The 13,941-nt window shown below is 44.8% G+C and overlaps 2 protein-coding genes across 2 annotated transcripts; one reads left to right on the forward strand and one right to left on the reverse strand.

The window, feature by feature from the left end:
* Window positions 1-1,438: 1,438 nt before the first annotated feature.
* LOC115767775 (disheveled-associated activator of morphogenesis 1) lies at window positions 1,439-9,893 on the forward strand (the record flags this gene model as incomplete). The annotated part of the gene is made up of 9 exons (XM_030712100.1): window positions 1,439-2,548; window positions 4,593-5,561; window positions 5,633-5,810; window positions 5,883-6,581; window positions 6,650-6,855; window positions 7,404-7,543; window positions 7,625-7,786; window positions 8,662-8,825; window positions 8,887-9,893. Coding segments are annotated over 9 exons (4,569 nt in total), but the record flags the coding sequence as incomplete, so codon positions are not given.
* Window positions 9,894-11,934: 2,041 nt separating this feature from the next.
* On the reverse strand, window positions 11,935-12,798 carry LOC115767770 (calcineurin B homologous protein 2). The gene has a single exon (XM_030712093.1). It carries the CDS (start codon window positions 12,696-12,698, stop codon window positions 12,012-12,014), a length of 687 nt encoding a protein of 228 aa, XP_030567953.1. The 5' UTR covers window positions 12,699-12,798; the 3' UTR covers window positions 11,935-12,011.
* Between the last annotated feature and the right edge of the window lie 1,143 nt (window positions 12,799-13,941).

The raw sequence follows: 13,941 nt of genomic DNA on the forward strand, positions 1-13,941 counted from the left end.
CCTGAAAGTTACTTAACTCAATTGTATGAAAACGAAAGGGGAAAACAAAAAAAAAAAAAAAAAACAACATAAGTTGGCAGCTGGCCTAATCGATGTTGCCGGACTGTCTGAACGATTGCATGTGTGATGTGTGGGCAATTGCCTGGAACTCGGATTATCCAACAAATAATGTGCTCCACATAAATAACTAATATGATGTGTTTTAAACATTAATTAACATAAATTTGATTTTGATTACGTTTCGAGCGCATTTGCATTTTTTGCATAAGCAATTCGCATGGCTAATTGAGTGAAAAGCTCAAATTCGCATACGCAACCCATTTTCCATTCCATTCTTTTCGCTTTTTTAGAGCCCCACACACACGGATTTGCGGATTGTGAGGGGGGGTAGAGTTTGATCCTCTGTTTGATTTCAACACATGTCAAAACGCATTTGCCCGACAATTGCCAGACATTTATGACAGCTGGAAAACCAAGCAAGAGTTGTAAATTTGTCTTAACGTTACTTTTTGCCCACGCGCCAAACAATAACGAAAAACCCACGAAACAGACTGCATAATATTAGATATAAATCTTTAATGCATATACGCATGCCTCATCTAGAACAAAACGCAGCGCAAATACCCTTCACAAGGCAATTAGATATAGACACAGTTGATACTGTGAACTATCGATAAATTCATAGACTTTATTTGAAATAATATCACATCATATTGTATCAAATATAGATCGAGAGATCAAGGGAGCGTGGGTGTAAAAAGAAAAATATTAAAAATAAATTAAATATCGATAATTGATAGATCAATAAATAACTTGTTGAGCGATTTATATCGATAATATCGATAAAAGTATCGAATTTTAAATCGCATGCAAAGGTATAACTAATTTTTCGATAATCTTATCGATAATCAGGTATCAGCATCGATAGTTCGATCAAAGGTTGTGTGGACGCGAATGCGTTTGCTTATGATCGATAACATTAATAAGTGCAAGACAGTTCTTTAACTGCAATATGATTTATATAATATTTATTTTATCGATAACATTATCGATTATCACAAAATATCATGAACAAAACATGTATTTATTTAAAAGAAATTGTATATGTCGATAACGATAGTTGTTTTAGTAAATACTTTTGTTTTCGATAGCTCGAGTTGCATTTGCTGCACAGCAATTGTTGTGTACTCCGATGATGTGTAGTGTATGTTACACACACGCACACAAACTTGGCTGTGGCAACTGACGCGGGCAATGAATTGAATGCAATTGCATTTGTCTCATTTGCCTTGGCATGCGAGTTGACAGCCATTTGTCTGGCCAGACACCTCGGCCCTGTCGGCTTTGGCTTAGAGCGCTGCGGCCAAGAATGTGTGACAAGTGGGCAGGCTATGATTTAATAGGCAACAAATTCCAATTGTAACTCGAATCTAATATTAATTGGCCCTCTATTGTTTTTTGCGCTCTTTTTTTGCAGAAGCTACAGTCGTGTCCCATTGTTTGCATTAATGAACCGGATACGCACAGCGCCAATGCGGAAATATTGCAAACAACGCCCGAAAGCACATTAGAGAAGCCCAAAAGCAGTGCAGCAGCAACAGCAACAGCAACAGCAGCAACTGTAACAAGCAACAGCAACAACAGCAGCTGCATAACAATCAATGCAACAACACCAGCAACAGCAACAACAACAGCAGCAGCAACAGCAACAGGAGCAGCAGCAATTGCAGCCACAACCAGCAGCACAGCGGGTGTAACCAAAATAACAATTACCAGTGACAACAGCCAGAGCAACAGCAACAACAGCAGCAACAACAACAACAACAGCAGCAGCAGCAACAACATAGTGCTCAATAGCTACAACAGCAACAGCGGCAGCAGAAGCTGCAACAGCAGCAGCAACAACAACAACAGCCTAATATCCATCACCAGCCTGAACAGCTGCAGCGATTTGAGCCAAGGCAGCACAGCCACCCTAACGCTCAACAGCAACAGCAACAGCAGCAGCAACAGCAGCAGCAACAGCAGCAGCAACAGTTGCATCAACAGCAGCAACAGCTGCAACAGTCGGCCCAACGGCAGCGCCAGCGACACCTCGTCGGCTAATTTTCAGGAGCGTTTCGATTTTGAGCACTGGAAAAGCGTTTTAAGCGATTTAAGCTGCTTCAATAGCTTATATCGCTACTGGAACCAGTACAGCAGCAACACAGGCAACAACAGTAGCAGCAACAGCGGCAACAACAGCAACGGCCACGTGGAACATGCAGATGAGAGCAACAGTTTGGGCAGCGGCGCCAACTCCTTTTATACGCACAACATATTAGGCTATACATTTGGCTATCCATTTGGACTTGGCAAGGAGGAGGACAGCAACGACAACAACAGCAGCGGCTGCAGCGGGGGCAGCGGCGGCAGCGTTGCACACGGCGTCAATTTCAAGAAGTCGTCGATTAACTGCGAAACGCCACTCCAGAAACACTACAGGCAGCAGCAGAAGAAGAAGATGCCAGTCTTTCGGGGCAGACGCGTTTGGTGCGGCTGCTTTAAGGTAAATTATCAGCTCAGTTCAGTTTCAGTTCGATCCTTGGCATGCCGACTATCAAATACCCTTGCAGACAGAATAGTTGCGTGGCATATTTCCTTGACCAATAGTTTCTTTACGATCTGCTGATTTGATCTGATCGACCGCGACATATAAACTGCCTTAAGCTCGAAGAAGTTTTCATGCCAATATTCGGCGACATATTCGGCATTGCTTCGGTTAGGGTATGTGAATCGGTTTAAGTCACGTGCCAATTGTTAACATAGGTTAACGATAGCTGCCCCTCGACTCGCTCTGCTCATTCCCTGGCCTACTTGTCGCATTGAAATGCGAGTCGACAACAACTTCAAATGATTTGCCTCGCATCGAATTATGCACGAATGTTGCATAAGTAGAGAACAAATCAGAAAGAGCAGGAAAAAAGGGCGCTCTATCTTAGTCGACTAAGAAATACCCCGCAGTCAGCTTTTAATTGCCCTAAACAACTTCAGATTATATATATATCAATATTTATCGATTTGTAGGGCAACATGGGAATTATCTGATAAATGAGGTGAATTAGAAATTTAAAGTCTTAAGGAATTCTCACTGCCTTTTACGCACATTTCTAAACCTCTTTGCTTACCATATATACAGGGTATTAATACGTAGAGGCATCAGAGTTCGACAGCTTTTGATTTCGAAAACTGTTCTCTCAGGTGCTCAACTAACTCAACAGAACTTGATGTCAGCTGAAGAGGGTCGCTTCGCTTGGCAGAGCAAACAAGTCGCTCTTCTAAATGTGGCTCTAAAGGGTGCACAGATTGCAGATAGTTAAAGGCCAATTGGAGCAGAAGTAGCTGCGGGAAGGTTAACAGAAAGATTAGATGCAATTCGAGCTGGTTAAAATGATAATTGCTTCCTATGTGCTGCCATTAAAACTGTTGTTAGGCTAATTGAAAGATCATGAAGAGACAGTCCTCGATCATGCATACAGAATGGTAGCCAAGACTGCAATTAAGAGAGGAACGTAGTATATTATAAAGCTGATAATGCCTATATAAGATTTTGAATATAGTGGATCTGAGCTTGCTGCTAGAGAAGGGTCTGGCCGAAAACTATTTGACTTTAAATAAGAGTTGACTCTACCCCGAGAATACTTTACTTTACAAAGAGCTGGGTAAATGTTTAGGCAGCGGGATGGCAAAGGTATGTCAAAATAGGATCTGATCTGGGAAGCACAGTGTACTTTTGTTGTTAGATTATGCCCGGTTCATCATACCCATTCTATTCCCTATCAAAGAACTTAATCATAAGTCAAATAAATACTTGGAAAGGCAGGATTCCCGTAAATGAAATGATTTCGATTGAAATGATCCGATTTAATACCATCTAATTTTCCTCCTCCTCCTTCCTCCTGTGATCCAGCTCCTTAAATGAACTCCTCATTGATTGTTTCATGTTCTTTTTCAATTTCTCTTCAATTTCAATGTCTACGGCTTGGAATTTAATTATATCCCTTAAAACATGCTATTCTAAAGCTTTAAGTCCTACTTAATGCGGCGAAAAGGAAAATCCTTTGAAATCCTTGAAATACCTTGCACTTCGCCAGAAATATAAGATTCAATATTAAAAAGTCCTAGCTCAAAAACAAAAAAACAAAAATTCCTTTTTTCTGTTTAAAGCAAACATCCTTGGAATTCCCCCTTCTTCCGTCTTGAACATTCTGTTCTTTTTAAACAAAAGCTAAAATGCAGTAAATCGAAATGCATAAGAACCTTAACTTGTGGAATCACAAGTGGAACCGAGTGTTGCTTGACCACAACGCAAACCCACAACCCAGAGACCAGACCAGCCGAGGCGAGACGAGGCGAGCCAAGCCCCCGCCAAGTGGATCGATTACAAACTTTTGATTTTAATTACAATGCAACAAGGTTGGGCAATTGCTGCGGGGGCTTTACTTTTGTAATTGGACATGTACTGTTAACGCCCCTTTGGAGGTGCAGCTGGCTGATGCCATGTGCCGCTCCAGCGCCTCAGATTTTTCTGAATTTTGTATCTTTTGTTGCAGGACGATGAGCCGCCGGAGATTTGTGTGGTGGAGGGTGCGTTTACGCTGCAAACCCTGACGCCGACACAGCCAATGCCATCGGTGGATGAGCTGGACACAAAGTTTGCCGAGCTCGTCGAGGAGCTAGATCTGACGGCGCCCAACAAGGAGGCGATGCTCAGTTTGCCGGCGCAAAAGAAATGGCAAATCTATTGCTCCCGCAAGCTGCCGCTCGATGCGAACGATGGACCCGATGCGACAACCATAACCCAGCCACCCACAGCGGAGCACTATATCGAACGGCTCAAGGAGCTGGTGGTGCATGTCTCGCTCTCGCCGGAGGATTCGCCCAGCCATGAGCTGAGCACGCGCCTGGACAATCATGCCGCATTTGTGGATGCGCTCAAGACAGCGCTGCGCACCTCAACGCACAGCTTTGTGCTGCGCTTTGTGGAGCTGGACGGATTGCCGGCGCTGTTGAATCTATTGCTGCAGCTGGACATCCGGGTGGCCAATAGCTCGCTGCACACCAGCCTCATTGGCTGCATCAAGGCGCTGATGAACAACTCGATGGGTCGCGCCCATGTGCTGGCCCATCCGACGGCGATCGATACGATCGCGCGCTCCTTGGCGGCGGATAACATCCGGACAAAGATCTCGGCGCTGGAAATATTGGGCGCTGTGTGTCTGGTGCCGGGCGGACATCGCAAGGTCTTGCAGGCCATGCTGCATTTTCAGGAGTTCGCCACGGAGCGCACACGCTTCCAGAGCATTGTCAATGATCTGGATCGATCCACGTACGCGTATCGGGATAATGTCAATCTCAAGACGGCCCTGATGTCGTTTGTGAACGCGGTGCTCAACTATGGTCCCGGCCAGGAGAATCTCGAGTTCCGTTTGCACTTGCGCTACGAATTCCTTATGCTGGGCATACAGCCGGTCATCGATAAGCTGCGCACCCACGAGAACGAGACGCTCGACAGGCATTTGGTGAGTGACCCGTCCTACGGAATAAATCGTATAGCTCGGTCTTAATTGTTTTTTTTTTTTTGTTTGTCTAGGACTTCTTTGAAATGGTGCGCGCCGAGGATGAGAAGGAGTTCGCCCGCCGCTTCAATGAGGAGCATGTGGACACCAAGAGCGCCGGCTCCATGTTCGAGCTGCTGCGCCGCAAGCTGAGCCATTCGCCCGCCTATCCGCACATGCTCTCCCTGCTGCAGCACATGCTTCTGCTGCCCTGTAAGCAATCCTTAAGACCAACTCGCAAACTTCCTCTTAATGCTCTCTTTGTTTTGTTTATTTTGGTTGCAGACACGGGTCACTGCACGGAGCACTGGCTGCTGATTGATCGCGTCGTGCAGCAGATTGTGCTGCAGGTGGAATCGCGTCCCAACAGCGACCTCATCGCCGATCCCGATGATCCCGGCAAGCAACTGAAGCTGGCCACCGAGTCGCCAGTGCATGACCCGGACGTGGCGCCACTGCACATCGATGTTAACAAGCTGGTGCGTCTGCTGGTCAAGGAGGAGCAGCTGACGCAGGCGCGCAAACGCGCCGATGAGCTGGAACGTGAGAACTTTGAGGTGCAGTCGCGTCTGGCCAAAAAGGAACAGGAGCTAGATCTGCGCATGCAGGAGAAAGAGGACCTGGAAACAGGCCTGGCGCGCATGCGCGAACGCCTCGAGAAGGAGTCCGCCCAGCACTCGCAGGCGGTGCAGCGTGCCCAGACAGCCGAAATGAGGGCCGAGGATCTGCAGCATCGGCTGCAAAGCGAGCAGCAGGAGCGCGCACGCCTCGAGCGGCTCGTCACCGAGGGCAGCATACCCGATGACCAAAAGGTCGCCGGCCTGACCGGCTGCAATGGTGCCGTCTCGCCGCCGCCACCGCCGCCGCCCATGCTGAAGGCGGTGCCACCGCCGCCGCCGCCCATGGCGCCAGCCATGTTGCCACCACCGCCGCCGCCCTGTCCCGGCGCCCCACCGCCACCGCCCAGCATGACGCCAGCAATGGGTGAGTTCGCCTAGTTCTCAACACACTCTTTTGCTAATCCGATTGGTTTTCTTTTTGGTTTGCGATAGCTCCAGCACCACCGAAAGTGGAGTTGCCAAAGAAGAACGTGCCACAGCCAGCGAATCCACTGAAGAGCTTCAACTGGTCCAAGCTGCCCGACGCCAAGCTGCAGGGCACCGTCTGGAGCGAGCTGGACGAGAGCAAGCTCTACAACAACATGGAGCTCGAGTCCATCGATAAGCTGTTCTCAGCCTATCAAAAGAATGGGGTGTCGGTAAGTTAATGGAAGCTTGAGAGAGAGAGCGGAGTACAGGGAAAGGATCTAGCTAAAGAGGAGGTAAAGGATAAGACCGTATAAAGTGTTGGGAGTAAATAAATGAATGGAATGAATAGAAACCTGGGCTTTAAGGAAAACTAAAAGAGAGCAGAAGAAAGTTTAAGAATGAAATAAGAGAATGTAAGATATGTAAGATGTAAGAGATATTGAAATAAAGGAAGATATTTAAATGGAGATAGAAGCTAAGAGGGCAGAAAATTACAGCTAGAGTAAAAAGCTTAGATTAAATTCTAATATTCCAATAAAACAGAGTTATCTAAATGAAAGAGAAGAGAAAATATTGCAGCTAAAGAAGGAATTTTATGGACGTAATAGAATATATTAAGAAACCCTGGGGTACTTATTTATTTAGATAATAATCCAATCTGAAGATAGGAATACTACCAGCTGAATTTAAATCAGAAAAATCAAAATATCGATTAACTGTTCTTCAATATAGAATCTTTAATATCACTTATCCAATTCGCATCTAATCGCATGTGCAGGCCACCGATGGATCCTATGAGGATCTGCGCGTGACGGGCAAGAACAAGCAAAAGGTGCTGTCTGTCATCGATGGACGACGCGCCCAGAACTGCACGATTCTGTTGAGCAAGCTCAAGATGAGCGACATGGATATATCCAAGTGAGTACAAAATCCAAAATTCCCAATCTAAACTCAAGTAGAACCAACTAACAAACACCCTCCTCCCCTTCCCGCTCACAGAGCAATACTCTCCATGGACAGCAATGAGCAGCTGGCGCTGGATATGGTCGAGCAGCTGCTCAAGTTTACGCCCTCCGCTGAGGAGCGTGCGCTCCTGGACGAGCACAGCGAGGATATCGAATCGCTGGCACGCGCGGATCGTTTCCTCTACGAGATATCCAAGTGAGTAGACAGTCTAAGCTGATTCTTCTATAAGCTGAATGATTGATTGATTGAATGACTGACAGTGATTGACTTACTAACTGACTGACGAACTGATGCACTGACTGGCTGACTGATTGAGTGTCTGACTGATGATGATGACTGATGACATGATGATTGATTGACTGACTAACTAACTAACTCGCTGATTGACCGTCCAATTTATTCACTGACAGGCTAATTGATTGCCCGACTAAATGATTGACTGATTTGATTAATTGATTGACTGATTGACCGACTAACTGACTGACCAACTGATGCACTGATTGGCTGACTGATTGAGTTTCTGACAGACTGATTTACGAAAGAACTGGCTGACTCCCTGATTGATCAAATTTATCCCAGACTAAAAATTGATTGACTGACCCCATAAGTGATTGACCGACTAATTAACTGACCGACTCGCTGATTGATTGACCGTCCAACTTATTCATTGACAGGTTGATTGATTGCCTGTCTAAGTGATTTACTGATTTATTGATTGATTAACTGATTGACCGACAAACTGACTGCTTCATTGACTTATCGATCCAATAACTGACGGACTAACGGGATTGATTGACCGACTAACTTTAAATAACTTAATTGATTGACTGACTGAATGATTAACTGACTGATTGATTGGCACACAGACTGATGGTCTGACTGACTGAGCCAATGGTGGGCTGACTGAGGATTGATTGACTGACTGACTGATTGATCAACTGGCTAACTGATTGATTGTCTGGCAGATTAATTGTTACACTGTTTGATTGACGCAGTCTCCGTTTTGACGGGGAATGAAGCCTGTTTGAAATGTCTATTATATATATATCCCATTTTCTTTCCTATCGCAGGATTCCACACTATGAACAGCGCCTGAAGAGCTTGCACTACAAGAAGCGCTTCATGCTGACGGTGAATGATCTGATACCACGCATCACCAGCGTCATGGAGGCATCCAGAGAGGTGGCCCGCTCGCGCCGATTGCGCAAGCTGCTCGAGCTGGTGCTGGCATTGGGTAAGACTCACTCTCATAGGAGACTCGGCCAGACTTATGCACATACATTTTCTTTCTGCAGGCAACTATATGAATCGTGGCGCCCGCGGCAATGCCTCTGGCTTTAGGCTGGCATCGCTGAATCGTCTGGCGGACACGAAATCCAGTGCGGCCAAGGGCACCACACTGCTGCACTATCTGGTGCAGGTGATTGAGAAGAAGTTCAAGGATCTGCTCAAGCTGGAGGACGATATACCGCATGTGCGCGAAGCGTCCAAGGTGTCGCTGGGCGAAATGGACAAGGATATACAGATGCTGCGCACCGGCCTGGCGGATGTGGCGCGCGAAATTGAGTTCCATCGCAGCTCGGGACCGGCACAGCAGGGCGATCGCTTTTTGCCGGTGATGCGGGAGTTCCATGCCTCGGCCTCGGTGCGTTTTGCCGAGCTGGAGGATAAATTCCAGGACATGAAGACGCGTTTCGATCGTGCGGTGCGCCTATTCGGCGAGGATGGCTCCGTGCTGCAGCCTGACGAGTTCTTTGGCATTTTCGATTCGTTTCTGGCCGCCTTTGCGGAGGCGCGCAACGACAACGAAAGCTTCCGCCGGCGCCAGGAGGAGGAGGAGAAGCGCGCTAAACAGGAAGCCGAGCTCAAGAAGCGCACCATCGAGCGCAAAAATAAAACCGGCCTCATGAGCAGCGTGGCACGCAATCTGGGCCTCAAATCGGCCAGCAATGGCAGCGCCAACGGCAGCGATCCACTGGCCAAAAGCGACAACAAGGGCGAGTTCGATGATCTGATCTCGGCGCTGCGCACCGGCGATGTCTTCGGCGAGGACATGGCCAAGTTTAAGCGTTCGCGCAAGGCGCGCGTCTCCAACGGCGCCGCGGCTGGCGCCGGCACTGGAGCTGCTGGAGGTCCAGGTGCTGGCAATGCCGCCGCCGCGGGTCAGACCTCGCCGCCGCGTCTGCAGCGCGAGGAGAGCGGGCGGGAGCGCGAGCGCACTGTGAGGCGTCAATAAAAGCGGCCACGCCCAGCCAAAGCAAGCAGCGCGTAGTCAAAGTTTTCCTTCTTTTTTTTTTTTTTGTAATTTCTTTGTTTGCTTTTTTTCAAATATCATATATTGTTATTATATATATGCTACATATACATACCTATACCTAAACATATATATATATATATACATAGCTTAAAATCAGCTTCTGCAAGCATTAAACCAAATTTTTTACAACCAGCAAAAATATATAATGAAAAACATAAATGTAATTTGTAAACTAAAGAAAACTGAAAAATGTTATGCAAAAGGGAAAAAATTCAAAAATCAAATCAAAAATAAGACAATTTGTAGCGTAAATTTACAAATTGTATTTGTATTATGCAAACAAGAAAAATTAATATTAATATTTAAAAACGAAAAACAAAAAAAAAATACAAAAAAAAACAATCATAAAAGCTAACTCTTAACAATATTATAGTGCTCTATGCAGAGTCTAAGCATGCAACAAAAGACGTTACAAATTTTGAATATATGCTCAGAAAAACAATTCAAAAACAAACTAAAAACAAAAGCTAATCAAATATATAGCTCATGCTGCTATATAGTACAATATACATATATACACATAATCAATAATGAAATCGAATGTCATCGTGGTACTATATAGCAACATTTATACATATACATACTTACATGTGTGTGCACGTTTTGAAGGCATCTGCGGCCTGCCATAAGAAAAGTCATGTTCATTATTAACATTTATATTATGATTATTATATTATGTACTATCTATCCTCTATTATATACATATTTTTTTTTAGCACGAATCTCGCTAAATACTTATCTTAACGCACTTTTGTAAAAGATCATAAAGAAAGGTTTATATTAAAAGATTATGATAAATAAAAAATATTTAATACTAAAAACAGATAAATAAATTTATCGCCGCGTCTTGTGAGATCCAATATATAGTGTGTGTGGGTGTGTGTATGTGTGTATGTATGTATGTGTGTGTGTGTGTATGTGTGTGTGTGTGTGTGTTAGTGTATGCATGCACATATGTATATATGTATGCATGCATGTTTGTTTTCTAACACCAAACGGAGACCAAGCTTTTTTGTCGCTGTGCTGCACATTTAAATAAAACGAAATTTTACCAAGTGCTCTCCTCCTCGATTCTCAAGAATTTAAGTAGGCTCTGCAGTTTTCATGCTAAGCTAGTAGTGTAGTAGCTTTTTGTAGCTAGTTTTGGCTTTTTTTTTGGTGTTTTTTTTTTTGGTGTTTTTTTTTTGGTAGTTTTTTTTTGGTATTTTTTTTTGGTGTTTTTTTTTGGTTTTTTTTTTGGTGTTTTTTTTTGGCTTTTTTTTTGGTGTTTTTTTTTGGTGTTTTTTTTTGGTAGTTTTTTTTTGGTATTTTTTTTGGTTTTTTTTTGGTGTTTTTTTTTGGTTTTTTTTTTTGGTTTTTTTTTTTTGGTGTTTTTTTTTTTGGTGTTTTTTTTTGGTGTTTTTTTTTGGTGTTTTTTTTTTGGTGTTTTTGTTGGTGATACATACGTATGTATGTATGTACGTATGTATGTACGTATGTATGTACGTATGTACGTATGTATGTACGTATGTATGTACGTATGTATGTACGTATGTATGTACGTATGTATGTACGTACGTATGTACGTATATATGTATGTACGTATGGATGTACGTATGTATGTACGTATGTATGTACGTACGTATGTATGTATGTATGTATGTATGTATGTATGCATGCATTTCTACCGAGGAAGCTTGGATTCTGCGAAAACTGTGAAATACTTTCCAAATGATTTTTCATATAGATCTTTGAAAATGATTTTGTACGCGAAACGTCACCCACCAAAATGTTGACCCTCATTTCCACCAAGGAAGGAAGGATTTTCCAAAAAATACGAAGCCGAATTTCGACAAGCATCTTTGAAAATGTGCAATTTCCCGAAACGCCGTCCTACTATGCACCTTCATCACAAAAGGTAAGTACAATGAAGAGTTAGCTTCCTAGCAATTTTTATTTAGAGATATATACCCTATACACTACATAAGCCCAGATGCATTTTCAAGAAATTTTAAGAAAATAATTAGTATATTCTCATAATTATAAAAAAAAAAAACAGCAAAAACAAAACAAAAACTGAACAAAATTTGGAAATATTGTGGATGTTTGTGCTCAAGTTGATTTTCATGAAGATTTTAAGTTGGTCTCGTCGGCGGGCTCCTCCAGCCACTTGCGCACCGCCAGCCCGCCCTCGACATCGGCCGTGGCCAGACGCTGCTCGAATTGCTCGTAGGAGATGCTATCGCTGGCGCCAAAGGCCAGCTCCTCCAGCTGCTGGAGCTCCGTTTCGCTGCCCTGCGGATGCAGATTGGCCACCCCATCCGAGGGCGGGACGCTGTCCAGCAGGCATTTCATCGTCCGCCGGAAGTCGGCTCGTTCGATTCGCCCGCTGCGCTGCGTGTCGAACATTTGGGAGAGCAGGCGCAGTTTCTGGGCACGGCCGTCGGCGCGCGTATGTGTCAGCTGGCCAAATTGGGGCACCATAAAGGTGGCGCAGGTGCGCACAAATTGGCCAAAATAGATGCGATCGCCGCTGGTAGCATCCGCATCCGCAGCCTTGTCCTTGCCCACATCCGAGTCGGCCTCCTTGATGACCGCAAAGAAGCCATCGATGATCTGGCGGTGGAGCGGATTCTGCGCCAGCTGCGGTATGCGCAGCAGCTCGGTCGGCGTCAAATAGCCGCGCTGACGTCGATCCAGCGCCTGGAAGCGTGTATGCAGCTGCTCCAGCTGCTCCGTGGACAGACCTGTGGCCGCCTGATATGCGCTCAGCTCCGATACGCTCAGCTGATGGCTGGCCATGAGGCCCATTCTGATCTCGATGGTTGTGTCGCGTTATCCTCAGCAAACTGTTCCTGCCTGCTGCTCGGCTTACGGTCGACTTTTGGTTTTCACTTATATAATTGTTCCGCCTTTGACAATGAATCCACAGCCCCATTTGCTGCCGATCAGGCCTCCAAACTGGGTTTCAATCGAACCTGGAATTTCATATTCAGCGGGAGGACACTCCAACCTTAAACCACATATATATTCTGGTTCAGGGGGAACTGAATCGTCCTTGCCATGTTCGTCCATCTATTCGTCTGCGCGAATGCGTCAAGCTAGAAAACTACAAAAGCTACAGACTTAAAGTAGAAATTAATTTTTCCTATTTTATAAATAGAAAACACCTTGTTTTTACTTTGCCAGGAGCACCGAATTGCCAAATTACAAGCACTTGACGAGCTCGTAGATACCCCTCAAAAACCCGTCCCCTAGTCAACTTAACAAAATACCATTGCATACTTTTGCGCGCAACGCATTTAGCCAAGGCGCACAACCCATTCTACCTCGTCAAGTGGTTGTTGCCTAGACTATTCTCATATTTTTTATTGGTATCGATACTGGCCAAGTACTTGCAAGGAAATGGCCTAGTAAAAACTAGAATTTTGACAAAAATAATGATTATTTCTTAGTTAATATATATATGTATATATATACTCACAGCTCGTTAATATCCTTGAGCTTTTTGGACAGGACACATCAACAAGGGACTGAGGCAAGCTCTTGGATCGGTCTAAGCAAATATTGCTTGGGCATATCCTTTGAAGAAGCTGAAGGCTCGAACCTTAAACTGGCTACAAAGATGTGAATAAGCCGGCTTCATGAACAGAAATCCCCAAACATATTCGACTTCAAAAATCCAATTGCCAAATATACGTTAGGCGCGTGAAAAATGTGAGCTCGAATTTCGACGGGTTCTTGGCACAGGATGCGCGCGACTTGCAGCAGTTTGACTGTCGCACACAAGTTAACTGTGCCGTGTTTTGGCTTCTGACTTGGCGGCAGCCGTTGGGCCGAAATTAACATAAAATATTGCGAAAACAGAAACCGCACAGCGAACTCAGGACTCAGAGTGGCAAGGACACGCCGAAGGATAACAATAGGCTAAGGCATTGCCAAAAATGGGAAAAAAATAAAATCTGCTGTGAATGTATGGCAAAACAATAAGCAAAACAATAAATCAAAATATGAAATCATAATACGGCAAGCAGCGCCCGAGGCGAAAGGAAAG

The sequence above is a fragment of the Drosophila novamexicana genome, unplaced genomic scaffold (genome assembly GCF_003285875.2).
Source record: "Drosophila novamexicana strain 15010-1031.04,08,12 unplaced genomic scaffold, DnovRS2.1 tig00001453-arrow-arrow-pilon, whole genome shotgun sequence".
NCBI lineage: Eukaryota > Metazoa > Arthropoda > Insecta > Diptera > Drosophilidae > Drosophila > Drosophila novamexicana.

Bases quoted from the DNA above. Each gene is read 5' to 3' on its own strand.
- LOC115767770 (XM_030712093.1), bottom strand. From the start codon at position 12,698: ATGGGCCTCATGGCCAGCCATCAGCTGAGCGTATCGGAGCTGAGCGCA.